This window comes from Elephantulus edwardii, unplaced genomic scaffold, assembly GCF_000299155.1.
Source record: "Elephantulus edwardii isolate Elephantulus edwardi_28Jun2011 unplaced genomic scaffold, EleEdw1.0 scaffold00115, whole genome shotgun sequence".
Lineage (NCBI taxonomy): Eukaryota > Metazoa > Chordata > Mammalia > Macroscelidea > Macroscelididae > Elephantulus > Elephantulus edwardii.
The window spans coordinates 2247083-2266660 of record NW_006399865.1 but is presented as its reverse complement, the minus strand read 5'-3'; the positions used below and the strand labels follow the sequence as shown (position 1 = coordinate 2266660).

Sequence of the window (19578 nt, the reverse complement as noted above, 5' to 3'; positions counted from 1 at the left end):
ACAAGAACAAACTGGGAGGAGGGCAGAGAGAATAATGCAACAATGAATGAATGGAAACCCAAAATCTCTGTAAATGTTTATGAAAATTAATAAAATATAATTATAGAAAAAAAGTGACCTGCAACATAAAAAAAAAGATAACAGCATGTACTTCATAATGTTGCAATCATAATATTGCATATAAAACATCTAGCTCATCGAATATGGGTTCTTTTCACTTGGAGTCATTAGCGATGAAGAACAAGAGAAAAGAAATTCACATTCTTTCTGACCCCATGTATTCTGTTCCCAGCATTGAGCAGGTGACACCTCCCTGCTCAAGATGACTAACAGTGTGAGAGCTTGGGCCTGTGTGAGACCCAAGCAGCCGCTGATGGCAGGTGTGCGATCTCAGGGTGCTGCCATCACTGCTCCCACTCAAGCCATGGCCGATGAGACCTCTGCAGATGACAAGAACTGATGTCAACAGGCTCGCCATCTTCAGCTCTATCCTGTGGGCAGGAAAGAATCCATTTGGGTCGTGTCTACTACACTCTTCTTCCTTGCAATTGATAGCTTAGGTCAAAGGGCAAACTGAAATATGTGAGGTTGGAAAGAATTTGGTTAAAATCCCAGGGCCAGGAGCAAGCAGCCTGATAAACCACGTGGATTAACTCTGAGATTCCATTCGGTCTTTTCCTTGATGAGCTGATAGGCCCCAGAAAGGTCCAGTGACCTCTCCAGGCCTTTCCTGAAAAAAAAAAAAAAAAAAAAAGGAACCAAAAAAACAAAACAACAAAACCAGGCCCAATCTGATCTCTAAAGCTATTTTCACAAGAGGAAGCCTTGATTATGTCCACACAGAGCATTCCAGCCGAGGGAGCAGTGGGACCAGATAAGCACTTTGGAATTGGTTAAGTCAGCAGGTAAGTCTCGCCATGTCTCCAATGCACTTGAGTCTTTAAGTCAATAGAATCTAGCATTTCAACTTCATACATTCTGCACCAATGCCAGCCATGGTCACAGACTCTGCGTTGGACTGTTAGGTGTGCCAATTCTGCCAGAACGGACTAGCTCTCGCAGTGCCCAACGACATCAATAACAAAACAATGGTACGCAAGCTGGTGAAACTAATGAAACGCAAACCCACCCGGTGCTGTCACCTGAACAAAAGAGGGCTCTTTCTGAGAATATCCGTGTGTGTGTGTGTGTGTGTGTGTGTGTGTGTCACACACATCAGGGGCAAAAGAAACGTGCCAAGTGTCTGCATTACATATTACATTGAACTCTCCCTCTGGGAAGAGAAGGGTGCTTGGCATTTCTGAAGGCTCCCTAATCTCTCCATGCAGGAGTAAAGAGACAGTGGTGTGGATGGCCTAGGCGACACAAGGGAAAACCCAGGTGGCTGGCAGGTCATTTTCTGTCTCCCCACCTCCAGGAGGCCAGGAGCCTCTCCTCTCTTGGTCAGCACCTTATTCCAGTACCTAGAAAGAAGCTAAACCGAAACCTACTGCCACCAAGTTAATTCAAACACACAGTGACTCGGCAGAACAGAGCAGAACTGTCCTGCAGGATCCCCAAGGATCTGTCCCGGAGCACACGCTTCACCGTTCTCCCAGTGGGTTCGAACTACTATCCTTTCCATTAGCAGCCAACATAGCTGCCAGGTGAAAGATTCCAATGCTGATCAGTGATTATTTAAAAGCATGCAGTTTGACCCAATATGAAACTGTCCTGCCCAAGTGAGCAATATAGTGTGCAGCTAACCCAATAGAGAGATGGCTCATAGGGCCATGAGTGTTCACCCCAGAGCCAGGTCAACTCACAGCTGGCATGCGAGCGGCAGTCATCCTCACACATCTTGTGCAGCTGCTGGTACTCCTCCTGGGCCAGCTCGAACCGCTGCTGCTTAATTTGGTATATTTCTTTCTTGGCATTCAGAGCCTCTTGGGCTACCACTAAATATTCCTTCAACATCCGCTCCTGCTCTCGTCGCCACTGTTCTCGGGGATCCTCAATCTGGGTGAGCTCTGTAATGAAAAGGGTAAGAACACAAATGGCTTAATGGATGCAATCTTTTCGACTGATCAGCAGCCATGCAGTTGCAACACTGGTATGGCCCTACGAAATGTAATCTATGCCTGGGATGTGCATTCTGGAAGATTGTACCAAGGGAGCCTTTCTCCAGGGTGGAATACTTTCTGACCATATATGTACAATGAGAGGAGAAGACAGGGTGACAAGGCAGATAGAGAGTGGGGCAGGGAAGACAATTCAAGACAATTTCCCACAGGTAATGACCACACTGGAAATAAAGGTTGTGGTAGATGAGTCCAAATGAGCTCGTAACTGTCAAACGCAAAGGATTTATAACCTTCCTCTTACAGACTTCCTTCATGCAGGAAGCTATAAACTCCACTGCCACTTGGCTTGGCTTGCTTGCCTGTTCTTTCATCTCCATGAAAGACCAAGCAACATTTTCTCACTCTTCGCTGACTTCCTTGTCTCCTCCTACCCATAAATTCCTGTCTTCCGCTCTTTCTCACTCCAATGGCTCTCCTAAGAGCTGATGCTGACCGGGCTCCAAGCACTCTTCTGAGTTTCAGTCTTTTATTTCTAACTGCCTCCTTGACACGACTCCATCTGGACAGACCCAAAGTCATTCTGACTCATTCAAGCAAGGCAGAGCCCATTCTTACCCTCTGCCCTTTCACTGCCAAAACCAAAACAAAGCCACCCAACCACAAAGATAAACACCTGCCTCTCTTCCTGCCTGCCTTCTCTCGCTGAGGGGCAGCACCTGGATGTGCCCACTTCTCCAGCCTGGGAACCACCTGGGACTCATTCGCCAAAAGCTCCTGCTCCTCTTCACCTCGAATATTCTATGGGTCATCAAGAAGTGGGGACTCCTGTCCCGAGATGACCATGACAAACAATATAGCCCTCTCTCCATGCCCTTAGTTTACCTGAACTTCATCTCTCATTCTAGGAATGCCCAGGCTTCCTGTCTCTTCCCACCACAATCATGAGCTCGCCAAACTCACCTTTCCGACTCTACATGAAACTCTATTAAGTCCAAAGTCCAGTGACCCTGGCATGACATAAGAGTGGAGATGTACTTTGGGGAAAGCAGGTAAGGCATATATACTCGCGGGGGGTGGGGCCTCAAGAGGGGGCACCACTGAGAAGTGTCTATTTGACATCACTGTTTCCTCCTCCAGGCATGAGATATTCCGCAATTCAAAATTCAAAACTAATCGCCACAGGTGCTATTTTCTGCCTGGATTCCCAGACTAGTCTACAGGTACATGTCCATTTTCTGTCCTTTCCCCCACAAATCTCCTCTAAACAGACTGAACTTTTTCAAAGGCCCCGAACACACTGCATGGCTACATCTACAAAGCTCTGTCCCCTTCTGACCACCAGAGATCTCAACACCTTTCAAAACTCATTGCTACCTTGTTCTTAAACAAGCTGATTGTGCTAATTAAGACAGTGAAACCTGTGAGAGCAGGAACGCGATAGGACCGTCTTGTTTTTGCAGGGTTCACAACTTTTCAACGTGTTACCAGATGCATTCTTCCTACTTTTGCACTGCTCTCCAATAATGGAAAATGCCTGTGCGCACCTTCTCTAACCAGTTTCCACCATGCACAGGTCCAGCGTTCACAGGTTTTACTGTATAACACAAAGTTTGCCATTGGAACCCTCACCACTACTCCTTTCCAACAAGTGTCTAGCATCTCAGACGGAAACCCTTAGTGTAACCCCTCCTTCCCCTTCCTTGAGCCCCTGGTAAGCATGACTCTGGTTTCCATGTGACTTGGGAGCTGTCCCTCAGGGGCAGGTCCTCCCTTCATGCTCACAGTGGCAGAAGCCAGTCCTTGGTGATGAGTCAGTGTAAGGGGACCTGGCCTTATCTTAGAGTGGCAACTCCATGAGGGTGGAGGTTGGCCTTCATTTTCCTGTGTCCTCAAGGCGTAACCTGAGTGACCATAACAAGAGGCCCTACACCAACACTGCGGTGACTCAGAGAGAACAGAGAGCTAGCAAGAGAGGCCCAGAAGACAAAGGGCCTCAAAGATCGAGCTCACTGGATCCGGAAGCCAGGCAAGCCTGCAGGGCCCTGGGCCTGGACAGTGGCAAGTAAACTTGCCTGCAAGGGTTGTAAAAGGCAAATGCCATGCCACCAGCAAACACGGTACCTGGCTAGGAAGTGGGGATCCTGCTGATGAAACCACACCACCAAATAACATGGTCACTTGTGGCAGTCACATGAGGCAGCCCCAACGGGCAAGTCACCAGTGGCAAGCACATACAGTTCTACTGGGTCTGTTTCTGTGTGTCTGTCTGTCTCCATCTCATACACACAGACACTTGACTGCAGTTATATCTGTCAGCCCTCAGCTGGAGGATCTCAGCTAAGCACCTTGCTCTGTGCTGGGAGTGGGAGAACAATCCAGAAGTTCTCTTGCCACTTGAGAGAGGTCAGTACCCCAACTCCAGTCACCACAGCATAATCTTTGGATGACAGTTGTGATTGAGTGTCTGCTGAAAGACACATGTTGGCCATTCCTAGGCCTGAGAACAGGGACATGAAGAGCACTCCCACTGCAGGTTCCCCTGTCCTGAACTTGGAAGGCCAGTGGTCATGCTGGAATCGGCCCTGAAGACCCCAACCTGAAGCTGGTCACACAAAGCTCATCCTAAGTTGCTCAGATGACAAGTACTATCCATCTTCAGGGCCCTAGTTGCTACACTCAGTGAAGTCAAGGAGAGGACGCTAGCCAAGGAGAAGCCAGGTCTGTCTCTTACACAGCGCTATCCTGGCACTGAAAGCAATGATGGCAGATAATAACAGTGCAGAGTCGAAGTGATTAGAAAACAAATGGGAAAGTGGGAAAAAGTATGAATCTCTAAGTGAAATGGATTCTCAGCTTGTACACAGGAACCAAGGGAAGCCAATGAAAGGGCAGAAAGCCGTGTGTGAGGAGTGGAGAAGAAAAAAACGGAGCTTCTGGGAGCAGAGTCTCACCCTTGGTAATGCGGGTATTTGGGGTCCGATTATTCTTTTTCTGGAGACACTGGAGAGTGTTAAGCAGCATCTCTGGCCTCTACCCACCATTTATAACAAGTAGTATTCCAACTGTGACCATCAAAAATACCTCCACAACTTGCTAAATGGTCTCCTGTTTTTGTGCCGTCAAGTCACCTGCGACTCACAGCGACCCTATATGTACAAGAGCTCTGAACTCTGCTCTATCCTAAATCAACCTTAAAAAGTATGGAACGCTTCACGAATTTGTGTGTCATCTTCTCTGTATCGTTCCGATTTTAGTATATGTGCTGCTGAAGCGAGCACAATGCCTCCCTAGAGGAACAAAATTGCCCCTATTTGAGAATCACTGTTCTAAACAGCTCTGGAAAGAGACTGGCAGAGTCAAAGATGGAACATTTTAGCTGTAGTACTTACACCATTCACCTCCCTTCACAAAGATCGAAAAGGCAATCAGGCATTAAAGTTCAAAGTAAACATATAAGACAAAATGACATGAAGATAAATGCTTGGACATTTATTGTTTCAACAATGTGTAAATTCTATTTTTCAATAAATAACCTTCTTATGTTCCCAGGCTGCCTAGGAAGTTTATTCATTATATCAGATACTAAAATTCTCTATAAAACATTCTTACATGCAGACCTCAGCAAAACACAGACAAGGCACATCAACGGGACTGCTCCATTTTCCTAAGAACTCAGCTCATGAAAACTTCAGAGTGCATTTAGAGGGCAGTGATGACTGCTTATCTCTGCAAAACCTTTTTGATGTCTTCGAGATTCACCATGAAAACTTATTCACGTATAATAACAACAACGTGACACTACTCACTATTTATGTGGTCCATGTAATAAACTCCAATTTGCTTGTCATATACAGTTTCCCATCCTAAAGGAAGTTCGTCCCCAACACAATCAGCAAATGTCAGTGGCTTTGTTATCCTGCAAATGAAAACACAGGCTAAAGTCAGGTCAGTGCCATAAAAATTTACCAAGTGAACTTCAGAATTACCTTTTAATACCAAGTGATGCATTGTCCCATTTGGCTGACTGTTTTTGCTGTGCTTAATTGGCAAAATGATTCACAGGCTTTGCCTGTTTTAGAACCTTCACATTTAAATGCATTAGTGTCTCAAAAGTGTAATTTTAAATGGCAGTGGAAATGGCTATTGACAGTCACACACAACAGGTAAAACACACACCTTGTTCCAGTGTTTATGACCTGGCACAATGGAATGCAGCTCTTCCAGAACAATGGGAGACAAGCTCGTTTTGTTCTCACGACCTGAGAAGTCGTCCCACCTCACAACTTTCAGTTTCCATACATTACACATGAGCTCTAGCTTAAATATGAAAGGCATTTGCAAGATTTACCTCTGCCACTAGTCTTAATTTAATGAAGTAGACAGTAATCCCTGACCGAATCCAAAAGCAAAGTAAAGCAACAATATGAAGCCTTTTAAAGACTTTCTGTATTCTTTATACTGCCCAGGACTGACCAGAAACTTCAAACTGTCCTTTTTTCAAAAAATTTTAATTCTAGAGAAAAATTACAAAAGCATGTTGTCCCCCTGACTTCTGTCAAATCTGATTCAGGGAGTCTTAGATTGAAGTGAGGGATAGAGCCAGGGATTGTCAACTAGATTTTTTTTTAAGTAGTATCTCTCGCTCCGCCCCGTTTCCCAGGATCATGTTGATTGACAAGACAGTTTTAGGCTAGCAGCTGTTGTAGAAAGCAGGACACACCTAGAATTGTCTGCATGTAGGCAGCTATCTATTCGCCTGTCTCTATAATAACACACTGACTGGCATGCATGGGAATCTTATAACCTAAATTTCACTAACTCAACCCTCCCACATCCAATTAGGGCTCCTGCTCTGTTCGCATTCCCCGCCCCAAGAAAGTGAAACACCAAGATCACAGCCAAAACCCACCAGGCCAGTATGAACTTTGAATATGTGAAACTCCCCAAACTGGTTCTCTAGCAGGGCTCTTTCCAAGGAGCCTTTATAAGTTGATAATGCATCATCAGAAAGACACTGACGTTAATTTGCCTTTATTTTAGACACATTTTGAACTTTTTTTTAAAACTAAGAGTTAATATTAAAAACAAAACTATGGACATTCTCCAAAATACGATGTACTCAAAACCCCACAGATTGACAGTATCAGCCTAAGATTCACACACTGCCTGTCCCAATCAACATGACTGCTTTACAAGGCAGGAATGACAGACTGGGACTTGATTGTAAATGGAGTAGATAACAGAATGTTTGTACAAGCCAGTTCCTGAACGGGCACCAAACCACAGCAAAAACAATCCTACTTTAACCAAAACTGAGTCTTGACTATTGTTTCTGCTTTCTAGATTTACACATATAAGCCTAGGGAAGAATGCAGCCGAGCATGGTAACCGTCTGCAGCATTCGGGGATGCCAAAGGCTAAATACAGTACTTGGAGTAAAATCAAAGAAGATTAAATTAGCATCTCCAGACTCAATCAATTGGTCCATCAGCAAGTAAAGTGTAAGCTGCCTCCCATGCTCAACTCTAAGGAGTAGGAAAGACAATTCACAACGCTCTTTCTAGTCCATGGCAAGTGAGGATAGAAACACACACACACACACACACACACACACACGAAGTCTTCATGGAAGGTGTAATCTGAAATAAAAGCTATTACATGAATTAATTCCAAGCTCACTACCTTACTTTATAATTTCTCAAGTGTAAGATTTGCAGATTCTTTCCTGGAAAATTCTACTTTCCAAAACTATCAATTCAAGCAAAGCCTAAACCACACAGAAACTGTGAGACACAGCTACCACCTGAAAGCAAAGCTTAGTTCCTCCTGCACAGAATCAACGCGCTCCTCGCCTGTTCTGTAATTATGCCCTCCCTCCCCCGCTTCTACCCCCCCCTTCAGCTGGTCAACTAGTAAAAGAGAGGATTTTTTTTAAGTGGTAGTTAGTTGCCACCAGGTCGCTTGTGACTCATGGTGACCCCATGTGCACAGAGCAGACCTGCTCTATCAGGTTTTCAAGGCTGACTCTTCAGAAGCTCATTGCCAAGCCTGTATTCGAAGGCACCTCTGGGGAGATCAGAACCGATCTTTCCACTAGCAGACAAGGGCTCATAGTAGCTAGAATGCCATCACTCAAACATTTATGTCACACTCCTTTTAAAGCAGTAGTCTATATTTCAAGGAGCCCTGGTTAAGTGGTTACAGGTTCAGCTGCTGACCAAAAACTCGACAGTTCAAATTCACCAGCTGCTCCAGTGAGGAAGATGTAGCAGTGTGCTTCCATAAAGACCATGGTCCTGGACACTCGATGAGGCAGTTCCACTCTGTGCTTTAGGATCAACATCATTTCGAATCAACTCCACAGCAGTGGAAATACATTCCAAGGACATTTTCTTTATGGATAAGTGTGGAATGATATGACTTCATGTAGGCCTAAAATGAAACGAGCTACAACCTATGTGGCCCTGTATTTGGAAACATGGATGGCTTGAGAGACTTATCCCCTAAGGCCCGAGGAACTGTCTTTGCCGTACTTTTCTACCCTAGAGACTGTGTTTCTTTAGTCCAGGCGATTTGACATTTTCTGGGTAAGATGGAAACAACCTGGCTTTGATACCTTTATTTTTGTCTGGTCCTGGACTACCTACTGCCTGCCTTATATTGGTATGTACCTTACTAGATGATGGAAATGAGGTGACTAGAGCCTACCATGCAAATGAAGTATCCTACCATGCAAATAAGGTATCCTACCATGCACATGAAGAATCCACAGACTACCACAGGAAGAAAGTACCCATAGCCTATGAGGTTTGAACCCACCAGCTGCTCCGAGGGAGCAGAGTGGGCAATCTCCTCCTGTGTGATTTACTGCCTCTGACAACTCACAGGAGCATCAGCTACACAATAGCAACAGTAACAAAGCCTACCACAAGGGTATCGGTCAGTTTGTGGTGCACACTGGGAGGAATTATACCTTGGAAATGACAATGAGTTATGTAAATATGTGTGTGTGTGTGTGTACGCGCGCGCGCACGTGCGTGTGCACGCACATATGTGCAACAATGGGTGGAAGTGATCATGGTGAGGGATCACACGAGATTTTGATCTCTTGTATACAGAATCACTATGAGCCCGAGTTGGTTCAACAGCACCTAACAACAACACACACATAAATGGGGAGAGTGTTTTTGTATGTGTCTGTCTGTAAAGGGGAGAGAGAGGAGTGCTCTGCTGGCCTAGTGGGTAAGGGGTTGTGCTGCCAGCCCAAAGGTAGGTGATTCAAATCCACCAGCTACTTCAACAGATTAAAATGGCCAATCTCCTCCTGTAAGACTGCTGCTGCTGCTGCTGCATACTATCCAGTCAGAACCAACCCACAGGTGAGTTTTCAAAGGCAGTGAACTGCACGGGAAAGACTGTCTAGCCTTCTCTCGTGGAGCAGCTGGTGGATTCAAACTGTGTGCCTTCAGGACTGTAGTGCAGCTTCTTGCCACTGGGCCACTAGAGCTCCACTGATTGATGATAGCCTCTGAAAAGCCACTGGAAAATCAGTTACGAGTCAGTTCCACCTTGACAGCACAGAGCACTAACAGCTGGTATAAAAACTGATTAAAAGGTTGGAGAGAGGAGCTACGTCTGACCTCCACCTCATAGGAATCAGCCGTGGGGTGCTCCTATCCCTAGTACCATCTCCCAATGCCAAAGTGGATTCTGCACTGATTAAAAATATGGGACCTCATCTAAGCCTGGAACTTAATTAGAACTAGGAAGAACATTTTCCATACTTATAGAATTGATTTTTTATACTTGTCTTTACTGGGTCAAATGTTGATTATCAATTAAAGCTATTTCAACAAAGTTAAAGCTAAAAGTACTAATACTGTACTTTGTTCTGAGTCCTGTTTCTTTGACCACGGTGCCCACGTCATCTCTAGATCAAATTGCATTGCCATTTGTCCTTGGCACAAGGGGAAAACCATGAAAGTTGTATGATTTCTGGCATTCCCTTCGTCCTCCCCCAAAAGGAAGGACATCCAGCCGGTAATGTAAACATTTATGTACTACCACTTGTTTAAAGCTTGGATAGCTGAAGATGCAAAGTGAGAGTCTCAGTTCTTAAACAAACAAACAACAACAAAAAAAAAATAGGGCCACACCCTCCTCCCCAGCCAAGGCTCAGGGGGTAAGATGTAGAAACCAACAATGTGAATGGCAGGAAAATATGGAAGCTGGCTGTGCTATAGAAAGTGCGAGTAGAGAGAACAGCGGAAGCACAACTCTGCACAATTTCTTTATCAACAGATGACCATCATCTTTTGGAGCTTGGCTTACACTTTCCATTTTCCTGGAACAGATTCATCTTCGCATTTCCAAATCATGCTTGTTTGTAATAGGCTATTCAGAGAGGATACTATTAATCCCAACTTCAGTTCCAAACTAGTCCTCAAGAAATTATAATGACTTCCTTCACCTTTTCTGCTCTAACCTGGCTCAAAGCCTGCAGAAAGTTGGAAACTCGGCCTGCTTGAGGTTACGAAGCTGGTGAATTGTACCTTTTGCTGTGCTAGTTTCACCAGGCATTCAATGCCATAGCACTTATGCCTCAAGGCAGGAGGCTCACAATGAGAGGTCCCCTAATTCCTGAGTAGAGATATTTTAATGATCACAATTCAAAGCTTTTGTCAGGTCCCCCAAACTAAAGCTTTCGGAAAGATTCTTCATTTTTCAGTCAAAGTTCAGAACTGTGGTGAATGTACCACAAAACTGCCACATTACTCTCAAACAGCCACTCTGAACTGAATAACCCTAGTGGGAATGTATGTATATATATATATACACACACACACACACATATACATACAGAGAGAGAGAGAGAGAGAGAAACAGAGGAAGAAGGAGATTCAGGAATGAAAGGGGGAAATGGAATGTGTGGCTAATCGTCTCCATGAACTGCCTTCTCTCCATCAGACCAGAACTGAATAGTGCCCAGTAAACATTTATTCCCATTCCAAAACAAGGTGACTCAGCAGAGTGTGGAAATTAGTATCACATGCAAGCAAGATTCTGCTGAAAATTATTTAAAAAACTACTGTAACAGTTCACCAGCAGAGAACTGCCAGATGTGCGGGCTGGGTTCAGAAGAGGCCATGGCATCAGGGACATTATAGTCAATGTTATATGGATCTTGGCTGAAAGCAGAAAGTACCAGAGGAATGTCTATCTCGGTTTCACTGACTACATAAAAGCATTTGACTGTGTGGATCACAACAAACTGGCTGACTCTGAGAAGAATGGGAATTCCCAGAACACTTGATTGTGCTTATGCAAAACCTATACTTGGGCCAGGAGGCAGTCATCAGAACAGAGCAAGGAAACGGTGTATTGTTCAAAATCAAGAAGGGTGTACCCCAGGGATGTGTCCTATATACCTTTTCAATACATATGCAGAACAGATTATCAGGATTAGAGGAAGATTCATCAACAACCTGTGTTATGCCGATAATACAACCTTGCTTGCCAAAACTGAGGAGGACCTGAGGCATTTGCCGCAAAAAGTCAAGGACTGCGGCCTTCAATATGAATTTAAGCTCAACATTAAGCTGCAGCTTGCTTGGCTCCATAATCAACACTCTTGGTACCAGCAGCCAGGAAATCAAAAGACGAATTGCATTGGAAAAATCTGTTGTCAGGAACTCTCCAGAGTACTGAAGAGCAGTGAGGTTAGTCTAGAGACTAAGGTGTGCCTGGTCCAGGTCATGGTCTTCGCAATTACTTGCTATGCATCAAAGAGCTGGACAATGACTAAGGATGATAGAAGAAGAATCAATGCCTTTGAACTGTGGTGCTCAAGAGTATTGAACATAACATGGACTGCTAAGAGAGCAGGTTTTCCCTAGAGAGGCTGAAACCAAGTTGCTCCTTGGAACCAAGGATTTTGAAGCTCTGGTATACTTTGGACATGTTGCAAGGAGGGATCAGTCCTTGGAGAGGGGTGTCAAGCTTGGGAGGGTGGAGGGACAGTGTAAGAGAGGAAGACCCTCAATGAGATGGATTGATTTAGTGACTGGGGTAATTGAGTGTGTCAGAGACAATAAGGTTGGCTCAGGATAGAGTAGAGTTCAGAACTTTTATACACAGGGTCACTATGAGTTGGAGTTAATTTGATGGTATTTAACAACAAACACTGCTAAACTGTGATCAAAGATTCTATACAAGAGTCTCGATCATAAAGGAGGAAATGCAGAACAACATCGCAAATTTTCATGAAGTTGACAGTTTCTGGTGCCATGTAAGGTAAATGAACTCCTGAAATAATTGTCCTGAGATAAAATCTTTAAGGCTTAAACCAGAAATCGCCCCCCTCCAGAAATCTTAGCTTAAGTGTTTCTTTTACTTGGGAATAAAAGTCTGTCTTGGGCATTATAAATGAGATCTAAGTTTCAACAGCAACTCAAATGATAAGACAGTGATTTTTTTTTAATTGGGAAAAACATATTGGGGTGCAAGGAGGTGAGGGTTGGGGGCAGAAGGGTGAGGATGGGCCAGGATGCAGTTGTAGAGCTGCAGTTTGGTTGGTGGTGGGGGGGAGCAGGTGAAGGAAATGATGAGGGTCCAGTGGGGACTAGATGCTACAGAGGAATGGCAAGCATTTTCCAATAGTAATTAAACCAACTGTCTTATTGATTTGGGAATTGGATGCCGACTCTCTGGCTTCTTCATGCTGAACAGGGGCGTAGATGTAAAGGGGGGAAGGGAGGACGCTTTATCACCTTACTGGTGGTCTTGGGTGAAAGCTGCTTGCCTTCTTGCTCTGTTAGAAGATATTTTCCTGTCATTTGCTCCCCTCTGGACTGCAAAGTGTTTTCCCAGGTGGGTCCAGTGGGGATGACTGGTTGAACCCAGAGGCTCCATCCTCCTTTGCTTCCTTATCTTAAGGGGCGGTACTCAGGAAGAACAATTCAGAAAAGGAGGGTAATAATGGTTGTACAACTCAAAGAATGCAATTAATGTTTGAAATTATCCATGTAGAAACTGTTGGATCAGTGTACATCTGCTGTGTATACTTTCAATAACAATAAAACTTTTTCCAAAAAAGAAAATGTGCATAGTGTCCTTGGATATTTATTATATATAAATTGAACTGGCATAAAAAGTGACATTAAGTTCCAAGTCAAGAATAATCACACCTACAACTGTGGCTTAACACTGCATCTGGTATTTCCATGTATTCATCAAGCCCGAAAATTGATCTTTCTTAAACACCATTTGGGATTTCTACATGAAAACGATGTGTCCTTGAGAATAAAAGTGAAAAAAAGAATATACATAATCTATCTTTTCTTTTCCTCCCACACAAAGCCAGTCTTTGCACGTCATGACCAAATTAAATTCCCAAACACATGGCAAAGCAAATAAGCAAGGCGTTTTCTTAATGGCAGTAAGTCCACACAACAAATGACCACAGATAATCAGATGACAACGAACTCCTTTTTGCCCAAGCAGCAGAAATCTGCATTTGCAGGAACTCTGCCCTGGTGGCACAGTGGGAACTGGGCTGCTAGCTGAAAGGTGTTCAGTTCAAAGCCATCAATCACTCCTCAGAAGATATGGCAATCCACTTCCACAGAGATTGATAGCTCCATAAACTCCTTACCTAGTGGGTAAGGAGTCGAACTGCCAACCCAAAGACTGGTGGTTCAAACCCACTAACTGCTCAGCAAGAGGAAGACGGGCAATCTCCTCCTGTGGGAATACAGCCTTTGAAAAGCCACTGGAGTGTCACTGGTTCCAGCTCTGCAGCAGTGAACTTGAGGCTTTTAACTCTATGGGGTGGTTTTATTATGTCCTATAGGATTGCTAGGAGTCAGAATCGATTCAAAGGCAATGGTCTGGTTTGGTTTTGGCAATACAGATTTTCTCCACTATCCAGGGTAGAGGGTTCCAAGCTGGAGCAGCATAAAGCAAAAGACATGATTACCATTAAATTATACGGAAAAAATGTTGAGCATTACCAGACTCCAAAAATAGCCTACCAAATCATACCAAAAGGCACACAAAGTCTAAGAGAGAATTACCATACAGTGTTTATAGACACTCTGGAAGCCATGGAAGCCTGGTGCTGACGTGCTGAGCACAGTCCCCGTCAAAGGAGCTTGGCTGTCACTCTCACTGCTTGCGGGCACCCTCTTTAACGACTCGCTGCAAAACACTGAATGTTACGTCTGCTTTTTCACTTTTTTTCCACAAAAGCTAGAATCTTCTTCTGATTTCTATTAGTAAAAGCAGGTACTAATGTAGGTCTTTCATAAAACGTAAGTGGCATAAATAAAACTTTTGAAAAGCAAGGGTAACTTTTATGTATTTCACTCCAGTGTCAAAGTCTTCAATTTGAAAACCAGAAGCTCACCACCGGGTCTTATTGTTCTGGTGTGATCAAGTGTTCGTGCTCCTGTTTTCCTCATTCAAGTCCACATGTTGCTGAGACTTTTCAAATTCACTGTGTCCCGCCTAGGAACAATAACAACATTATGTACTCACCAAATCCTCTAAGACACATGAAAAAAAATTATCTTTTTTTCAGGCTCTTTCCATTTAGGAAGGAGCCGTGGGGTATATTACATGACAAACTAGGCCAACTGGCAGGGTGGTGGACTGAATTCACCAGCTACTCCTCAGGAGAAAGCCAGCCAGCCTCCTCCTCCTTTAAGATTTATGGGCACAAAAACCTGAAGGCAGGAGGGTCACCATGAGACAAAATCAACGCAACAGCAGGAGCTCTGTTTGAGTGGGACCTTGTGGCTGGCTCCTAACCACTGAAATGCGGGCAGAAGGAATGTACAGCACTTCTCAGGCCTGCGTCATTAACTTCTGCAGGTGCTTCCAGGCCCTCTCTCTCCTCCTGCCTGCTGACCAAAAGCGAAAAGATCGAGTGCAGGACTGAAAATCCCCACAAATGGGTGAGTGACAGCATGGAAGGGGGCGAGTCCCCAAATGACTGTGTGGTTTAGAGCATCTTGGAAGCCCCTGTTCCAGGCCCACAGCTTCTACTGAACTGCAATGAACACGAAATAGCTATTCTGTTAAAATACTGAAATCCTGGAGTTGTCTCTTACAGCAGTTACCTCGCTAGCACGTTTGGAGATCTAGACAAAGAGAGATGATGGCAATCCCTGAAAAGTTTGAATATTCCTCTCTCATTTGATGATTTGCATGTCCTTAGTGAGTTCAACCACATGAATAGTCAAGATGATGCAAAGGTCAGTGGGCTCTGTGATGACCAAGAATCTGACAGCATCTAAGCCATATTGCATACTCTAAATAGGAACCTCTGTGTAGAGAAAGTCTTAGCGCGGTTCAGCTTAGTTGAAAGAGCACGCTGAGTCGCCACGCTGTTTTTACTTAGATTGTGTGTTTAATTGGAAAGCACTGGATGGTCTGAATTCCCCCACCATGGAGTTTTGGGGAAGAAAAGGCTTAAAAGGACCGCTGCCCAGATTTCTATTTTGGATAGCGTTTTTCTCTTTGTAGCATAATTAGTATTTTGCATGGCTACCTCGCCTATTAGCCTGAGTTCCCTGAAAGAAATAATACTGTTTCCTCTAATTCACCTTTTTAAAGCCAGAGCCCTAGAGCACAATGGGCCTGCACTGAAGTGTGTGATACATTGATCAGGCCAATTTCCGAAATTGCTATATAAAAACCAGACTAAAACCCATTAAGCCAAAAAAAAAAAAAACCCACCAAAAAAACTGCAATAAGACAGAACGGCTTTTCAAATTTGCCTGAAATCAACAAGGGGCTAGACTCTAAGAAAGGAGGAGGGAGGGAGGCAGGACCCTACAGGGTTATCTCGCACTTGGGCAGCTGTTTTTAGAAGCACACATCATTAGAAAGGAGAAAAGAGATTCTTCAGGCTACTCAAGCCTGGTGAAATAGTCCTCAAGACCTGCCCGTGCTTTTGTTCAAATTCTCTATTGGCCAAACTTCTGATCCATAATGTGGGTCCACAATTGTGGGCCTATTCATCAGGAATAAAATGTGGGCCTATTCACCAGGAATAAAATGTCCCCAGAAGACAAAGAGGTAAGATCTTGGCAAGATGTTCATTCCTCCAGCGAACAAGAAACTATCCTAAAACAAATCTAACAAGAGCAATTTAGAGACCAGCATCTTCTCAAGGCTCAATTCTCCTCATCATCCTCAACTCACTAACTCACTGCAATCGAGTCAGAATCGACTCATAGCTGACCCTTCAGCAAGGTTTCAGAGGCTGTGAATCACCTGCGAGGAAACTGCCCATATTTATCCTGAGGGGTGGATTGGAACCGCATGCCTTTGGGTTGCCAATGTAACTCTTTACCCACTAGGCCACCAGAACTCCCTAAAATCCTACTAGTTCTCAAATTTGTTCAGGCACTGATACAACAGAAGTCTGCTATCTTCCCCCCGCCCCCCAAAAAAACTTCACCAGGAATAAGTGATATAGCAGTTAATAAGAGGCCACTTGGTATAGATTTTTGTTCACCCATATTAACAAACATGTACCAATTAAGTGATAAGTTTTACAAAGTTATGGCAGAAAAATTCAAAACTGAGGAGACTATTTTAAGTGAAGATGGCAGGAGGCAGTAGTGGTTCAGTGATAGAATTCTCACCTCCTATGTGGGAGATCTGGGTTCAATTCTTTATTATGCAATTCACTCACATGCAATCACTAAGCATCTGTCAGTGGAGACGTGCATGTCGTTGTAATGCTAAATACAAAGACAGACTAGAAAGAAAGGCCTGGCGATCCACTTCTAAAAACCAGCCAATGAAAGCCCAATGTATCACAAAAATCCAATCTGCAACTGACCGGGGCGGGGCAGGACACCACGGTGTTTCTTTCTGTTGTACATGCGAAACTCACTATACATCCCATAAGTGCTTGTTCTCCTTCCACATTCTTTCCCCCTAAACACTGAGAGAATATCATCATTATTCCAATTTAGCAACATAATTCTGTACAACAAAACCAGAGCTTTAAGTCCTGCAATTCACAGTGCTAAAACACAGAGTTGGAAAAGCAGACTTGAGACTTACAACCCAAAGGCAGGTACAACTAGCTGAGAGCCTATTTGCTTTCACCAACCTGAACACAATGCTCAGCAAGGGAATTTCTTATCAAGAGGAAACAAGACCCGTTCATCTTCTTCATGTGTATGACCTAGAGGTACAATTTAGAGTAGCAGACAGGCAACAGCCCAGCTGGTCCAAGGATTCTCTTGGTCTGTACTAGTCAACAGAAGCACCACATACAGAATTCTAAATCCTGCGTCATCATGCTTAAAAAAGTAAAATCCAGCAAGTGAGATGAATTTCAATCAAATACTATATTTAACCCAATCTCTCCAATGCATTACCATTTTGCCCTGGGGTGAATATAAAAACGTACAAATGACAGCTTACATGCTTTGGTTTGGGAAAAAGTCTCCGAGAGGGAGGGACCATCCCATCTCACACTTCCAGCCTGTCCTAACAGGACTCACTGCCTTTCAGATGCTCCTATGGGTATGAGTGCAGTGGACCCCACCACTCGGGTTTCACCTGTGTCTGTCATCGTGTCTGTCAGCCACCAGGCAGAGACGGAGGCTGCTGAGGAAATGTTGACCCTGAGGACCTGTCCTATACAAGCCCTTGATTTTTAAAAGAACCAGTTTTCTAAGATCACAAAACCTTATGCAGGAGCCATGGGCACCCCCGTCGCGGCAAAAGGAACTGCCATTCCCAAAAGTGCTATCCCCAAATTTGGATTCTTCTTACCGCTGCTATACTTCCCACCCATCTTTCTGCTAGGATCCCAGCAGGAAGTAAGCAGCCGTCCTTCCTGGGGCCAGCCTCACTATCCTGTCCTGAGACATTTACTAAAGCTACAAATAGAACACAGTTCTTGACCCATGCAGCATCTGCCTAAGTGCTGTCCCTTCAGGACACACACACCATCTCCACTCTGAACCAGTCAGGGCAAGCTACCTCCCCTGGCCAGTACAGGTCTCTGTAGCCAGCAAGCCTTCTTCACACAGGGTGGTCTCGACCAAGCAGGCTGGTGGGTAGGTGTGCGGGTTGGGGTTTGCATGCCCAGATGGTAGAGAGATGGCAAGGAACAATGACAAATGCAGCACTTTACCCTCAGGGGCTGGGCGGGCAGGTGCTCGTACCACAAACACATCAGCAACACGGGCTTGTCATCTAGAAAGCATGCCAAGGGGAAGGAGCCAAGGCTGGCTGGGAGACCCGGTCAGAGACCCCAAGCCATACCCAGTGCTCTCCTGTGCTGCTAACTTGAAAGCCCCACAGAGCTCTGTCCAATCCAGTGCTGGAAGACGAGTCCCCTGGCTTAGAAGGCACTCAGAATACACAGCGGCCACCCCAGTGGCTTTGAGCATCCCCGTGACTGTGAAGGTTTAGTTCTGTCGTACCTGACGTGATAACAACTAAACATACTATAGTCATGCTCCATCAGTCAGTAGTGAAATGAACGGAGTCAGCCCCTCAATTTTTAAAATATAAGCTCTTAGAGCAGCTCACACCTTGTAAGGATAGCAGATACCATGAAGTTCTTGTTTGGACTGTGTGTGAGGTGGAACAGCTCCCTGCCTTTGGAACAAGCCGCAGTACTCAGAAGTCTGTGTCACACACGCCAGGACACAGATCCATCCAGTCAAGTTCAGGACTGCCGTGATGGGATGCATTGTGCATATGTGGGTCTGGGGGCAATGCCATCTGAGTACTGCTGCTCACCTGTGGGCTGTAGCTGCATGAGTAAGCTGCTAGCCCCCCCTAAACCCACAAATTGCGCTTGGTCAAACAGGAAGCATCTCTTTGTAACACAACTTTACAAGGCAGGGAACTGCATTCAGGGGCATGTATGTAAGAAATGGCAAAACTAAGTCACAGATACCAGCAGTCAGGACTGATGCCTCCATGCCTCACTGTTGCTCCCTTCACTTCTCCACTGAGCGTGACAAAGCACAAAAGGAAAGAGTCCAAGAGTCGAATATGGGAGAACGCACCAATCCTCAGATATACACGAGAAATAAAGCTGCTCTGTGACTGCTGGGAATTAGCATAATGAACACCACATTCGGCTTGTAAATTGCCACCACCTTCCAAACAAATCTCTAGCTGATGACTATTCTGGTAAGAACAGAGATAGGAAAGTTTTCGCCTAATGTTTGACTTTTAATACTGCCAAGTGCTGCCTGTGAGTCTTAAAGCAGTTGGGTGAGTACCAAACTCAAATGCTGTGGATTCCAAAAGGCAGCTCGGAATGACAAAGCAAACTACTACAATGAAATGTGCGAGGAGCTAGAGTCAGAAAATCAAAAGGGCTGAACTTGTTCAGCATTTCTTAAGCTCAAGAAACTGAAGAATAAATTGAAACCTAGAGTTGCTATAATCAAGGATGCTTTGGGCAGAATATTAAATGATCCAGGAAGTATTAAAAGAAGATGGAAGGAATATACTGAGTCATTGT

The 19578-nt window shown here is 44.6% G+C and overlaps 1 protein-coding gene across 1 annotated transcript in view; it reads right to left on the bottom strand.

Annotated features, from left to right (window-relative positions):
* Positions 1-19578, bottom strand: part of WWC3 (WWC family member 3) — a 146744-nt gene that overhangs the window by 91037 nt on the left and 36129 nt on the right. Inside the window, exons 2-3 of the mRNA XM_006892356.1 lie at positions 5870-5979; positions 1806-2009 (exon numbers count right to left, since the gene is read on the bottom strand). Coding sequence (XP_006892418.1) covers positions 1806-2009; positions 5870-5885 — 220 coding nt within the window. The 5' untranslated portion in view covers positions 5886-5979. The remainder of the gene's footprint in view (positions 1-1805; positions 2010-5869; positions 5980-19578) is intronic.